We start from the raw sequence: 13,897 nt of genomic DNA, 5'->3' as shown, positions 1-13,897 counted from the left end.
AGGAAGTCGAGGATCCAATTGCAGAGGGATGCGCAGAGGCCCAGTTCCATGAGCTTGTTAACCAGCTTGGAAGGGATGACGGTATTAAACTACAGCCTGTAACTACAGTCTATAAACAACGGCCTGACGTAAGTGTTTTTATTGTCCAAGTTGTCCAGAGTGGAGTGGAGAGCCAGTGAGATTGCATCCACCGTTGATCTATTGCGGCGGTAAGCAAACTGCAGTGGGTCGAGGTTCTTGTCGAGGTAGGAGTTGATATGCTCCATAATCAACCTCTCAAAGCATTTCATCACCACCGACATTAGTGCCAGTGGTCGATAGTCATTGAGGAATGTCACCATACTCTTCTTGGGCACCGGTATTATTGATGCCCTCTTAAAGCAGGTGGGAACCTCAGACCTCAGAAGTGAGAGGTTGAAAATGTCCGCATAAACTCCCGGTTTAGTTGGTCTGCACAGGTCTCGAGAACTCGACCGAGTATACCATCAGGTCCAGGCGCTTTCCGAGAGTTCACCCCCCTGAACGATCTACTGATGTCGGCCCCTGTGACTGTGACTGTAATACATCAGGGCGAATGGGTGATCGGGAAGGCACATCAGTGTTCTCCCTATCGAACAGCGCGTAGAACGCATTGAGCTCGTCAGGGAGTGATGCTTTGCTGTCATTTGAGCTGCCTCCTGATTTTGCCTTGTAGGAGGTGATGGCATTCAAGCCCTGCCACAGTTGCCGAACATCCGCCTCATCCTCCAGCTTGGAGCAGAAGTCCCTTTTGGCCTTTTTGATATCCTTACCAAGGTCGTATCTGGACTTCTTATAGACCTCTGCATCGCCAGACCTGAATGCCAGGGATCTGGTCTTAAGCTGAATGTGGATCTCATGGTTCATCCAAGGCTTCTGGTTTGGAAACACTCGGAAGGTTTTAGTTGGAACGCAGTCCTCCAAACATTTCCTTATGGAGTCTGTAACCACTGTGGCATATTCATTCAGGTCCATTGCCGAGTCCCTGAACATTGCCCGGTCTACAGTCTCCAAACATAGAAACATAGAAAATAGGTGCAGGAGTAGGCCATTTGGCCCTTCGAGCCTGCACCGCCATTCAATATGATCATGGCTGATCATCCAACTCAGTATCCTGCACCTGCCTTCTCTCCATACCCCCTGATCCCTTTAGCCACAAGGGCCACATCTAACTCCCTCTTAAATATAGCCAATGAACTGGCCTCAACTACCTTCTGCGTCAGAGAATTCCAGAGATTCAACACTCTCTGTGTGAAAAAAGTTTTCCTCATCTCGGTCCTAAAAGATTTCCCCCTTATCCTTAAACTGTGACCCCTTGTTCTGGACTTCCCCAACATCGGGAACAATCTTCCTGCATCTAGCCTGTCCAACCCCTTAAGAATTTTGTAAGTCCTGGAGTTGTTCCTCTGCCTCCTCAGACCAGCTGCGTGCAGTCATCACCTCTGGGGGTGCTTTCTTCATTTGCTGCCTTTACGCAGGAAGAAGCAGCACTGTTGAATGGTCTGATTTCCTGCGGTGAGGGCGAGAGATAGAACGATAGGCATCATTGATGGTGTTGTAACAGTGGATAAGGGTGTTTCATCCTCTAGTGCTGCAGGAGACATGTTGGAGGAAGTTAGGGAGCGATTTCTTCAGGTTGGCTTTGTTGAAGGCTATGGTGGTAAACGCCTCGGGGTAGGCTGTCTGGTGCTTGTTGACCACAGCGTGCAGCTCCTCCAGTGCCAGACGGACGTCTGCCTGGGGTGGGATGTAGACCATGGTCAGGATGACGGAGGTGAATTCCCTCGGTAGGTAAAAGGGGCGGCACTTCACCGCCAGGTGTTCCAGGTGCGGAGAGCAGGAGGTAAATAGGACTGCCACGTCTGAGCACCATGCAGAGTTGACCATGAGTTCATATCATGGGTGACGATCAGCCATGATCACAATGAATGGCCGTGTGGCTCGAAGGGCCAAATGGCCTCCTCCTGTACCTATTTTCTATGTTTCTATGTTTTCCATTTCTCTTTTATTCACCCACTTACCCCTCCCTCCTATCTTCGTCCATCCATTTCCCCACCCCCACTTTGCATTTCACTCCTCCTCTCCTCTCCTCATCTGACATCCTTTTGTCTCCTTTTCACCTCGAGCCTTTGCCACTTACTCCACCCATCTGCCCCCTCACCTGGATCCATCTACCGGCTTTGTCTCACCCCAATAATCAATTCCAATTTTTCCCCCCAACCCCAATTAGTATGAAGAAGGGTCCCAATCAAAAATGTTGCCTATTCATTCCCTCTCCAGATACTTCCTGACCTGTTGAGTTCCTCTGGCATGTTATGTTTTTGCTACAAAACATGATGAAGTTGAAAGATGACAATACTCAGATCTGCAGAAGGGCTGGCTTTTTTCAATCATGATGTTCAATAAATGCTGATTTCTCACATTGATGGAATATAAATGGATGAAATGAAGCAGTATTCATTTATAAATGCAGAGTGGTCATTCATAATAAAATGCTGGTGTCAGTGAAAATTCCAGGTGGTTTCCATTTAGTGCATGATTTACACTTACCCCACAATGAAACCTGTCCCAAATCATCCTGCACAAATTGTTCTTTAAGCAATTGAAAATATCACAATCTGCAGATTCTAAATCTGGCACTATAATAGTGTCATGTTGTAATATATGGCTACCTTTAAAGTGGTGGCAAAGGAAGCTCTGATCAGTTGAGTTATTTCTTTTAACTGCTGCCTCAGCCAAATCTAGCACTCAGAACTAGTTAATTGACTTAAGCTAATTAAGTCAGCTATTGTCTCTGAAATGCTAATGATCAGTATAAAATATTATTTAATGTAATTTAAAGAATACCATTTAAAGTATTGTGCTTGTTCCCACTTGTTCCTGCAATGCTATTCTTGCTCCATCCAACACAGATCAAATAAATAAGACACAAAGTGTTTTGACAATATCCTGCACTAGGGAGTAGCTCAGAAGATAAGGCAATATCTATGAAAAAGGTAACGCTTTAGGTCAGAAGCCTTCTTCAAAATGATTGTGGGGAGGGAAGGGGGGTGGGTCTTGAATAGAGGAGGGGCAGGACAACATGTGGCAGGTAATAAGTGAACACAGGTGAGGAGAGATTTTGATAGTCAGACTGTTGGACAAAGGCCAGCGATTATAATTTAAAAAAGCCAGAATGTGAGACAAAAGGATTGAAGAATTGAGAATTATGAAGCCAGAGTAAGAAATATGGGTGGAGGGGGAGGAGTTAAATAGGTGCGAGATAGTTGGGGCACGGAGAAAGGATGGTATGGTTGTTAAAGGTTACCTAAAATTGGAGAATTCAATGGTCATACCATTTGGTTGCAAGCTGCCCAAGTGGAATATGAGGTGGAGTTCCTTCAGTTTGCACGTGGCTTCACTCTGACAATGGGGAATGGTCAGAAAAGTCAGTATAGGCATGGGAAAGGTAGTTAAAATGGTTAGCAGCCGGGAGATCCAGTAGATCTTAGCGGACTGAGCTCAAAACGGTGACTAATTTGGGCTTGCGCTCATTGATATACATCCTCCCACTCCAGCATTTTGTCCTTTATAGTAAATCAGTTCCTTGTTTCTACGAATAAAAAAAGACCCTTCAGCAGAATGGTTCAATAAATTCTTCTTCCAATTACGATCCAAGAAGAAGAATTAAGGCAAAAATTTAGACCAATTTCAAGCTTCAAGTTTATTTTAAATAATTTACTAAACAATCTTGCAACAATTTTAATTTGTTGATCAGTGTTACTATGTAAGCATTGCTGCATAACCATTTTTATTTAAAAACTGAGCAGATGACTTGAAAATATCCTATTGCTGGAACCAGCATTATTTTCACACATTTATAGTAGTATTAATAATAACATGCTGTAGTAATCCAATGTAACCATCATCAATTTGCCCATTATAAAGGCATCCCTGTATTAATAAAATAATTGAATGAGTATACAAGCATGTAATGTATGAGCAGGAGAAGGCCACTTGACCCGACTAGCCTGCTCCAACATTTAGATCAGTGAATGTGACCTGTATGCACATTGATGCTTAAAAATTAATTGTGAAAAACATCAAAAAATGCAGGTAATTTTGAACAGATCAGGTAGTTTGGAACATTAACACTTTTTTTTCCGCATCCCTGACCAGTTCAGAATCTCTAGCAAATTCTGTTTTTTCTGCAGATTTTCTGTGTCTGCAGTTTTATCTAAATGCTTTTCAATTAAAAACTAAGCCACTGTGTGGGGTTTTAACTGGGAATTGAAGGTTTGATCGCCAACCTGCCTGACATAAATCATTTTTTGCCTGAGCTCCTTTAACTTGGGCATCAGCAGTGATTTACTAATTATTTGTCACCACGGGCACAGTGGTACCAGGTAAATCAATTAATGGATCAAGAAAAAGTAATTTAAATTTGATCAGTCCCTTCACAGCAAAGAATTTAAAAAAATGAAGCTTACACGTGGTGAAGGAGATAAGGGATAAGAATTGAATCTACCAACAAAGTGTCATGGATTAAATAGGAAAAATCCCAGAAAGCATGTGTGGGAATTACAATTTATCCTGCACAATTGATTGCAATACAGACTGCACATTGATTTAATGCTGCCAGCTCACTTCAGTTATTTCTAGGTGTGCCCAATGCTGTCTTGTCCCTAGTTAATAATTCAGTAGGAAGGTACAAGTTAGTATTACCAGTTAAAGCAAGCTTGCATAACATAAATCTAATCCAAACGTCAAATATCGCAGGTGCATTGCCACTGTGCCAGATACCAGCAGCAAACAATGAATGATGGCACACATGGAAGAAGGTGGCTTCCAGGCTTTTGACATCGTACCTGAAGACATCCTGGAAGAGATGCCTATCTAGAGCTTAATAACATGGTGTCGTGATACAACCCCTCCCTCAATGTAAACATTGACTTCAGGAACAGGTTGTAAGCATGCCTGGGGTCAGCATCAATTGGTTTGAAGTGGCGATGATCAAGAGCTTCAAGTTCCAAGGCAATAGTCCTGGACAAACCACAATGATGCTATGGCCAAAAAAGCACACCAATGCCTCTACAGAACACCAAGGAAGATCAGCATGCCCCTTATGGACCTTTCAATGACAGAAGTGGTTCCTGAAAAACTGCAGAAAATAGTCCTAAAGAATCCCAGGTTCAATATTTAATGTTCTTTTAATGCTCCTGTATTTGACGGCAGGCAGCATGGTGGCACTTTAGTGGTAGAGTTGTCACTTTACAGCAGTTACAGTGCCAGAGACCCAGGTTTGATCCTTGCTATGGGTGCTGTCTGTACAGAGTTTGAACGTTCCCTCCGTGACCTGCGTAGGTTTTCTCTGAGAACTTTGATTTCCTCCCACACTCAGAGGTGTACAGGTTTGTACGTTCATTATCTCAGTATAAATGTAAAAAATGTCCCTAGTGTAGGATATTGTTAATGTGCAGGGGATCGCTGGTCGATGCGGACTCGGTGGACCGAAATGCATGTTAGGGAAAAATGAGGATGTTAAGACTACAAAATGGAGATACACTGCCTTTTAATTGCATTTCAGCTTTGCATTTAAATTAATGGGGAATGGATTTTAATCCATATATTACTTACCATGTAACCAAATGTATTATTTTGTGTTCCATGCAGTGGCGTTCCTGGATTTTCACATGTTGTATGTGAAGGTTCTAAATTAAGAAAGATTAAAAACATATTAATATTGCCATCGGAAAGATTGAAGATGTAATATAAATTTCATAAACGTCTAAAGAGATAATATTTTTTGCGAGACACCAATCTAAATACTAATTGCCTCCAAGCAATCTCGAAGCCCTTGATGAGAGTTTTTTCTTGAGAAACAGGAGCACATTTTGGCTCTGTTGTCCAATAACAGCATAATATTAACACAATTAAAGACACAGAGAATACGGTATGCTCCAAAACGATCAAATGCATTCTGCATGGAAAAGCTTCTGGTTTTTACTTTATCTGTTGTACTGCGCCCCCTTCCTCAGGAGTGAATCATGATGAGTACATCTTTTCAGAGCTGGTAATGTCCTGAGATATCAGGTGATGCATGTTACACTATAATCGCTCGACCTCATGATGGATATTTGTCTTAATGGAAACTGACATTTTTATCGAGCTTTGCTCAGTTGTAAAGAAAGCCCACCTCAGAGATTTGGCCAAAACAGGGCAGCAGTAACACCTATATGAGGTTTATGTATTGAACGGCCTGTTTCTCTGGCAATAGCAAGCCAAAGATGAGACAGGGAGAGTATCTGGCACAGGCTTCAAGAGGGGAACACAACAGCTAATTATGGCTGCACAGGAATTTAGTTTTTGATGGTTTCCATTAAATTAACTGATTTTGGTATTTCTGAACAGGCCAGCTCCAGCTGTCAACAATTGTGAGCAATGTTGGGCACCATATCTAAGGAAGGATGTGCTGGCTCTGGAGAGGGTCCAGAGGAAGTTTACCAGGAATTATCCCAGGAATTATCCCAGGAATGAGTAGGTTAACCTAAGATGAGCGTTTGACGGCACTGGGCCTGTACTTGCTGGAGTTTAGAAGAATGAGGGGGGACCTCATTGAAACATACAGAATAGTAAAAGGCTCGGATAGAGTGGATGTGGAGAGGATGTTTCCACTGGTGGGAGAGTCTAGGACTAGAGTTCATAGCCTCAGAATTAAAGGACATTCTTTTAGGAAGGATATGAGGAGAAATTTCTTTAGTCAGAAGGTGGTGAATCTGTAGAATTCTTTGCCACAGAATGCTGTGGAGGCTGTCAGTGGATATTTTTAAGGCAGAGATAGATAGATCCTTGATTAGCACGGGTGTCAGAGGTTATGGGGAGAAGGCAGGAGAATGAGAAAGGAGGGAGAGATATATCGGCGTTAATTGAATGGCAGAGTAGACTTGATGGGCCGAATGGACTAATTCTACTCCTATTCCTTAGGACCTTATAACAATGTATTTTTCTGAAAGGTAGTCACAGGATTTTAAGCCCCAGTCAGCATTTACTGGTAATCAATGGAGACAATTCAGTACAAAACAAAAATGACCCCCAAAGCTTTTTGGTGGTCTGAACTCGTGCACAGATTTTGAATGGACATCATGGGGCTAAGTATGTTGGGGCTAATTCTGACTTTTTCCCCAAAGAATAAACACAGTTTAAATTTAACAGGGTCAACTTAATCAGATTATAGATCAATATTACATCTCAATTTATTCTAATGACAAAAAGTAATTGCCCTGAAAGTAATTGAAGATGAAACGCATTATTTTATGATTAGAATTACAATAAATGAGTGAAAGCAGTACACTGTGTACTCATTCTTTGTTGTACCTATACAGCGAGGTTGAGACCCACTCCACGTCCCATCAGTCTGGCAGATCCTCGTGCTTGAGCCCACTAAGGCCAAAGGGGTGTTGCAGTTAAATGAAACTTCTGACTGGTAGATGAAGCTCTTTCCCTCTCTCCGTCCTCGTGCTGGCACCCCAGGGTCTCCACAAAACTTGGCTGTGAAGAGTACAAGGAGTAATAGTAGTTGTAAGTTAATTTTATTGTGAGCTGCAGCATTTGGTTGTTGCAATTTTGTCAGAGAGCAGCAGCAAAATAGATATTATTAATTGAACTGTTGAGCTGGTCTAAATTCAAATATCATCAAGGTGTACATTTTAGCTAAATTTACTGAATATGATTTGGAGTCAACAACTTGCAATTGGTTTTCTGGTTATCAATAAGTTGATCATAATCAGTAATGGTCATGTAATGTATTATTATGGCGCTGCATGACTTGCATATTATGATAGTAATGCATGAGGGTTTCTTGCTAAGATGCTGACAAAATAACAACAGTTAAGAACGGTTGTGCCAAAGTTAAGGGCCTGTCCCACTTGGGCGTAAATGATGTAGCGTAAATTACGCGCAAATAATGCCCAAGTGGGACAAGCCCTTTAACCAGCGTATTCTGTGACTGAAGATGTAGTGAGAACAGCAATCACCAGAATTTGCTGGTTGACTTGTACCAATCTGTGTCTTTGTAGCTGAGGTCTTTGTTCCTCCACTGCCTTGTTTGATTTATAGGGGCATTAATTTCCAAATAAAACTATTACTTTAAATATAGGCCTCCAACTTACATAATTGATAATGCACTATCAGTCCATCCCAAAGGGAAATGGGTTTATGATGAGATTCATCCTTGAATATAGTAAATTGTTATGGGAGATCTAGAAAGATTCACAATCCTCTTTTTCTTTCTGAATGTCTATCTCATTAGATCATAAGTGACAGGAGCGGAATTAGGCCATTCGACCCAACAAGTCGACTCTGCTATTCAATCATGGCTGATCTATATCTCTCTCTCCTAACCCCAATCTGCTGCCTTCTCCCCATAACCCTTGACACCCGTACTAATTAAATCTCATTCTTCGTCATTAATTCTTCAACTTGTTTTAAATCCAATAATCTTGTTTCCCTCTCATGGTTAGGCTTTGTCATCTTGTTGAGTCAGACAATGTCCGTTATTCACTGAGTTCCCTGATCGTCCATAGCCCCTCGATTCAGACACATTTTTAACATTCATTTAACCGAACCGATGAAATGTTCATTTCAAGAAACTGCATGTTTTTCTGAAGTCAATTTCTTTATCTTTTGTAAATATATAAGTTTCCATACCAGGCCGAAAATTATCTTTTAAAAATTTCACCTTCCCAGTCCTTGTTTAATAGATAGCATCTTGTCTGAAAAACACAGTGGTAGCAGAACATAATACAAGCAACCAGCTTTCTCGATCACCTCCACACCACCTCTTACAAGATAATGCTTCTCTTCTTTCTAGCTGACCAGTATTACACATGATAGTGAAATAATTAGAACTGTAATATACTAATATCTAATTATTTTCTATTGTTTGACCTACGCATTATAAAAATACCCTCAGACTCCAATTGCTTTGGCATCTGACTCGCTGGTTTCTTAATCCTGTGCTCCATTTAAACTCAACCCCACACAGTTTCCTGTACTGCCGATTAATTCACCAGATTTAGTTTCCTGTTCACCCCTTAAATTCTCCAGGTTCTCGTTTCTTTTACTTCCTCTAAACTCTCCGAAGCTCTGTTCCTTGTACACGCAATCAACCTACTAGGTTCACTGGAAAATGTTATACAATGAAACACATTTTCAAGAAACGTGAAATAAAAGTGAGCTGAGTTTTTAATAGTAGTTATATTTTTTTTTTTTTTTTTTTTTTTTTAGAAGTAGTACAATCATATGGCACCAAAGTGCCTAATATATATTTTCATAATACATTTTATGTACAACTTCTTATCTTTTTTGTTATAATAAAGAAAGATGAGAATAAGAAAAATAAATTAGATAGTAAAGGATAGAAAGACGTGAGATATATAGTGTGTGAAGAAAAAGAAAAAGGACGAAAGAGTGAAGAAAGTTGAGGAAAAGAAAATAGAAAAAAGAGAATAAGTCATAAAGAAAAAAAAAAGTAAGGAGATCATTGTTTATAATCTTGACCATCCCTCGTCCAGTCCTGAAACAGTTAGCTTTTACAATTGTGTTGCACCATATGATTCCAAAAAGACGACAAATGGAGACCAACTCGTTATGAATTGGTCTGATTTATCCATTAGGAGGAATCGCTTTTCCTCAAGATGTGCGGTGTCCAACATGCTTGCAATCCACATTTTAAGCGTTGGTATTGATGTATTTTTCCAAAATTTAAGTATTAATTTTTTTGCTATTATTAAACCATAATTAAAAAAATAAATTTTGAGATGTGTTCAATTTATTCCCATCTTCCATTACTCCAAATATAATCATTTCAGTATTAGGTTCCATTGTTGTCTTGAATTATTTTGTAAATATTTCAAAGATATCACTCCAAAATCTATAAAGTTTAATGCAGGAAACAAAGGAGTGTGTTATAGTTGCGTTTTGGGATAAACATTTATCACAAATGGGGGATATATTTGGATATAATTTGTTCAATCTTGTTTTTGAATAATATAATCTATGTAAAATTTTAAATTGAATTTGATTATGTCTTACATTAATCGAACATTTGTGAATATATATCAAGTACTTTTCCCATGTAACCTTCGTAATTTTTATCATTAGATCCTGTTCCCACTCTTCTCTAAGTACCTCTGTCGATGGCAGGTCTATATTTAAAATACTATTATATAAATATATTAATTTTTGTGACAGCTTTAATATTCATTGCTTATTCCAATAATTCAGGAGTTATTTTTTGATATCCTTGTATATATTTTTTCATGAAATCGCAAATCTGAAGATATTTAAAATATTGGTTGTTTTTCAGTTTAAATTTGTATTGTAATTGTTGGAAAGATAGTAGGTTTCCCATTTCGTACATATCCCCGATCCTTCTAATTCCGAGACTTTCCCATTGGTTATATGTTTTATCAATAAGAGATGGTTTAAATAAAGGGTTATTCGCTATTGGCATTAACAATGATAAATTTCTTAATTTTAAAGATAATTTTATTTGTTTCCAAATTCTTAATTGTACCATATATAATTGGGTTCTTCTTATATATTGTGTTGTTCAGTTTTTTCGGGGAGAAGAGGATCGTTCCTATATTACAAGTTCGACAATCCTCTTTCTCCATTTTTATCCATTCTGTCTGTTGGGTAGATCTATCCAGACAATAAATTATATTCTTAATATGCACTGCCCAGTAATAATACATAAAATTCGGGAGTGAAAGTCCCCCGACCTCTTTTGGTTTACATAAGTGTTTTTTTGTAATTCTATGCGATCTATAGTCCCAAATAAAATTAGTAATATTAGTGTCTAATTTAAAAAAAAAGTATTTTGGTATATATACCAGTATAGACTGAAATAGGTATAGTAATTGTGGTAGGAAGATCATTTTTATTGCATTTATTCTACCTAATAATGATAAAGGAAGTGTTTTCCAAAATTTAATCAGCGTATTAAGTTTATTTAATAAAGGTATAAAATTAGTGTTGAATAATGCTTTATATTTTCTAGTTATCTGAATACCCAAGTATTTAAATTTTTCTGTTGCGATTTTAAAGGGGAACTTCAGTAAGTGTGTAGGTTCTTGAGGTTTTAATGTCATGATTTCACTTTTATTCCAGTTTATTCTATATCCAGAAAAAGACCCGAATTCCTCTATTAAATTTAATAAATTTGGTATGCTCGTTTGTGACTTTGTAATATATAAAAGTATATCGTCTGCATATAATGCCATTTTATTCTTTGAGTCCCTCGTATTATAGCCCTGAATATTCAGATGAATTCTTATATTTTCAGCCAGAGGTTCTATCATAAGGGCAAATAGCAGGGGTGATAACGCACATCCCTGCCTATTACCCCTTGATAGTTGAAATTTTTGAGATAACATGTTAGTTAAAATTCTTGCCATCGGTTTATCATACAATAATTTTACCCATGTTATAAAATTCTCTCCCATATTAAATGTTTGCAGTACTTTATATAAGTATTGCCACTCTACCTGATCAAATGCTTTCTCTGCGTCCAAAGAAATAATTGATATATCTTCTTCCTCCACTTTATGTGAGTACATTATATTAAACAGGTGTCTCAAATTATTAAATGAATATCTCTTGGGTATAAACCCTGTTTGATCAGTGTTTATCAATTTACTAATACATTTGCTTAATCTTCTTCTTGCTAAAGTCTTTGCTAAGATTTTCTGGTCTGTATTTAAAAGTGATATAGCTCTGTATGAGCCCGGTTCTTCTAAATCTTTTTTTTTTTTGGAATAAGCGTAATAGTTGATTCTGCTAGTGTTTCAGGTAGTTTGTTTTCTTTAAAAGCATGGGAGTATAAATTAAATAAATAAGGGGTCGTTATCTCATGGATTTTTTAATAAAATTCATTACTGTCTTACCATACTGTCAAAAGTCTTACCATTTTTCAATGATTTTATTGTTTCACCTATGTCTTTGATTGTAATTTGAGCTCCGTTCCTCTTGTTCCAAAAGGTCCAGTTTTGGAAGATTACAGTTATCTAAATTTTTTAAAATTTTACTATCTTCTATTTTAGTTTTAGATGTGTATAAATTTTGGTAAAATTGAGCAAATCTATTATTAATATCTTTAGGTAGTATTAGTAATTCACCTTTCTTCGATTTAACTTTAGTTATAGTATTTTCCTTTACTTGTTTTTACAATTAGTGAGCTAAAAGCTTATGTGGTTTGTCACCTAACTCAAAATGTTCCTGTTTTGTAATTTGGAATAATCTTATTACTCTTGCCGATAAAATTTGATTAAGTTTAAATTTCAGTAATATTATCTTATTGTGTTTATCTGTCATGGAATCTTTAGCATTATCTAACCCTAACTGTCTGATTTCTTGTTCTAACAACATTTGTTCTGTCTTATTCTTTTTATTTTGAAAAATTTGATATGAAATTATAATTCCTCTAATAAATGCCTTAAAAGTTTCCCATAATAAAGAAGGCGAGGTACCTGGTGTATCATTTGTATCAAAAAAAAGTTTCATTTGTTGTTTTAAATATTGATAGCATTGTAAGTCATTTACAATATGTGTATTAAACCTCCAAAAAGATTTTTTACCCGGCATTCCCTCAAATTTTACTGAAAATGTCAACGGAGAGTGATCTGAGATACTACTAATGTGGTATGTTGGATTGTTTGTATATGGCATTAATTTCATATCCACTAAAAAATAATCAATTCTTGAATAAGTTTTATGTACCGAAGAGTAAAACGAGTATTCCCTTCCACCTGGATTAGCAGATCTCCATACATCTATTATATTAGTATTTTTTAGATATGTATTTAGAAGTTCACTAGTCTTAGATTTTAAATTACTCCTCCTTTGTGTTGCTGATTTATCTAGATATGAATCTAAAACACAATAGTAGTTATATAACCAATAGTCTGGAAAAACTTCAAATCCAACACCACAAAAATCCAGATTATTGGAATTGCGGGATAATCAGTGTTTTACTCTGTGGAGTCACTGATTGTTGCATTGGTTAGGTACATTCAAAATTGATACTATCAAAAGTGTTTTATAGCTTATTGCACACCCACACTTCATTCTTTCTGCTTGTAGATTTCATTTTTCTGTATTCATTTGGAAATAATAATAATGTTCTAATCTTTATATGTTTTGTCCACTTTGTTCTGTTATTATAGAACTTCTTAGATTCTTTTAGCCTCATGCTTGAGTTGTAATACTTGCAAATTGAGCATCTAGATCTAGGCCACTGATATAAATTGGGGACAACAACAGTTCCTATTCTATTTTGAGGAGTCTCAATAAGTACACCATTCCAGCCATAATAACAATTCAACCTGTGCTCAGTATTACATAGTACAGAGCAGCACGGGAACAGATTTAACTTGACATCATGTTCAACACAGAAAATATTCCCTGCAAGTCCCAATGCGCATCTTAAATCCTCTTAAATGCCATTATTGTATCTGCCTCCACCACCACACCTGGCAGCACGTTCCAGGCACTCACCACTTGCTCCACACTTCTCCATAATGATAAAACTCTGATCTTGGATGTGGATGTATTTATTTGTGTGTGTGTGTGTGTGTGTCTTCTTTGTCTGTGATTCACATTTCCTCAAAAACACGACGCGCTAACGGTGACATTTTTACATATTCCCCATAGAGATTTACCTCGTGATGTCAAAAATCGCCTCATCTGAAAATTTGATTAATTATTTCTTGAGTTTTTAATTAAAATTGTTCCCAAATTTGAAATATTTAAAAAATCTAACGAGCTGATGACGTCACAATGGCTCTGATCCATGCAGCCCGCTGCACATAGTTTTCAATGCCTAGCCTGTGGCCACTGT

At 37.7% G+C, this 13,897-nt stretch overlaps 1 protein-coding gene across 1 annotated transcript in view; it reads right to left on the bottom strand.

The window, feature by feature from the left end:
* csmd3 (CUB and Sushi multiple domains 3) overlaps window positions 1-13,897 on the bottom strand; it is a 751,933-nt gene that overhangs the window by 50,079 nt on the left and 687,957 nt on the right. Inside the window, 2 exon segments of the mRNA XM_033020379.1 lie at window positions 5,635-5,708; window positions 7,372-7,545. Coding sequence (XP_032876270.1) covers window positions 5,635-5,708; window positions 7,372-7,545 — 248 coding nt within the window.

This window comes from Amblyraja radiata, chromosome 4 (genome assembly GCF_010909765.2).
Source record: "Amblyraja radiata isolate CabotCenter1 chromosome 4, sAmbRad1.1.pri, whole genome shotgun sequence".
NCBI lineage: Eukaryota > Metazoa > Chordata > Chondrichthyes > Rajiformes > Rajidae > Amblyraja > Amblyraja radiata.
The sequence above is the reverse complement of the archived record's forward strand: the minus strand, read 5'-3'. Positions and strand labels throughout refer to the sequence as shown.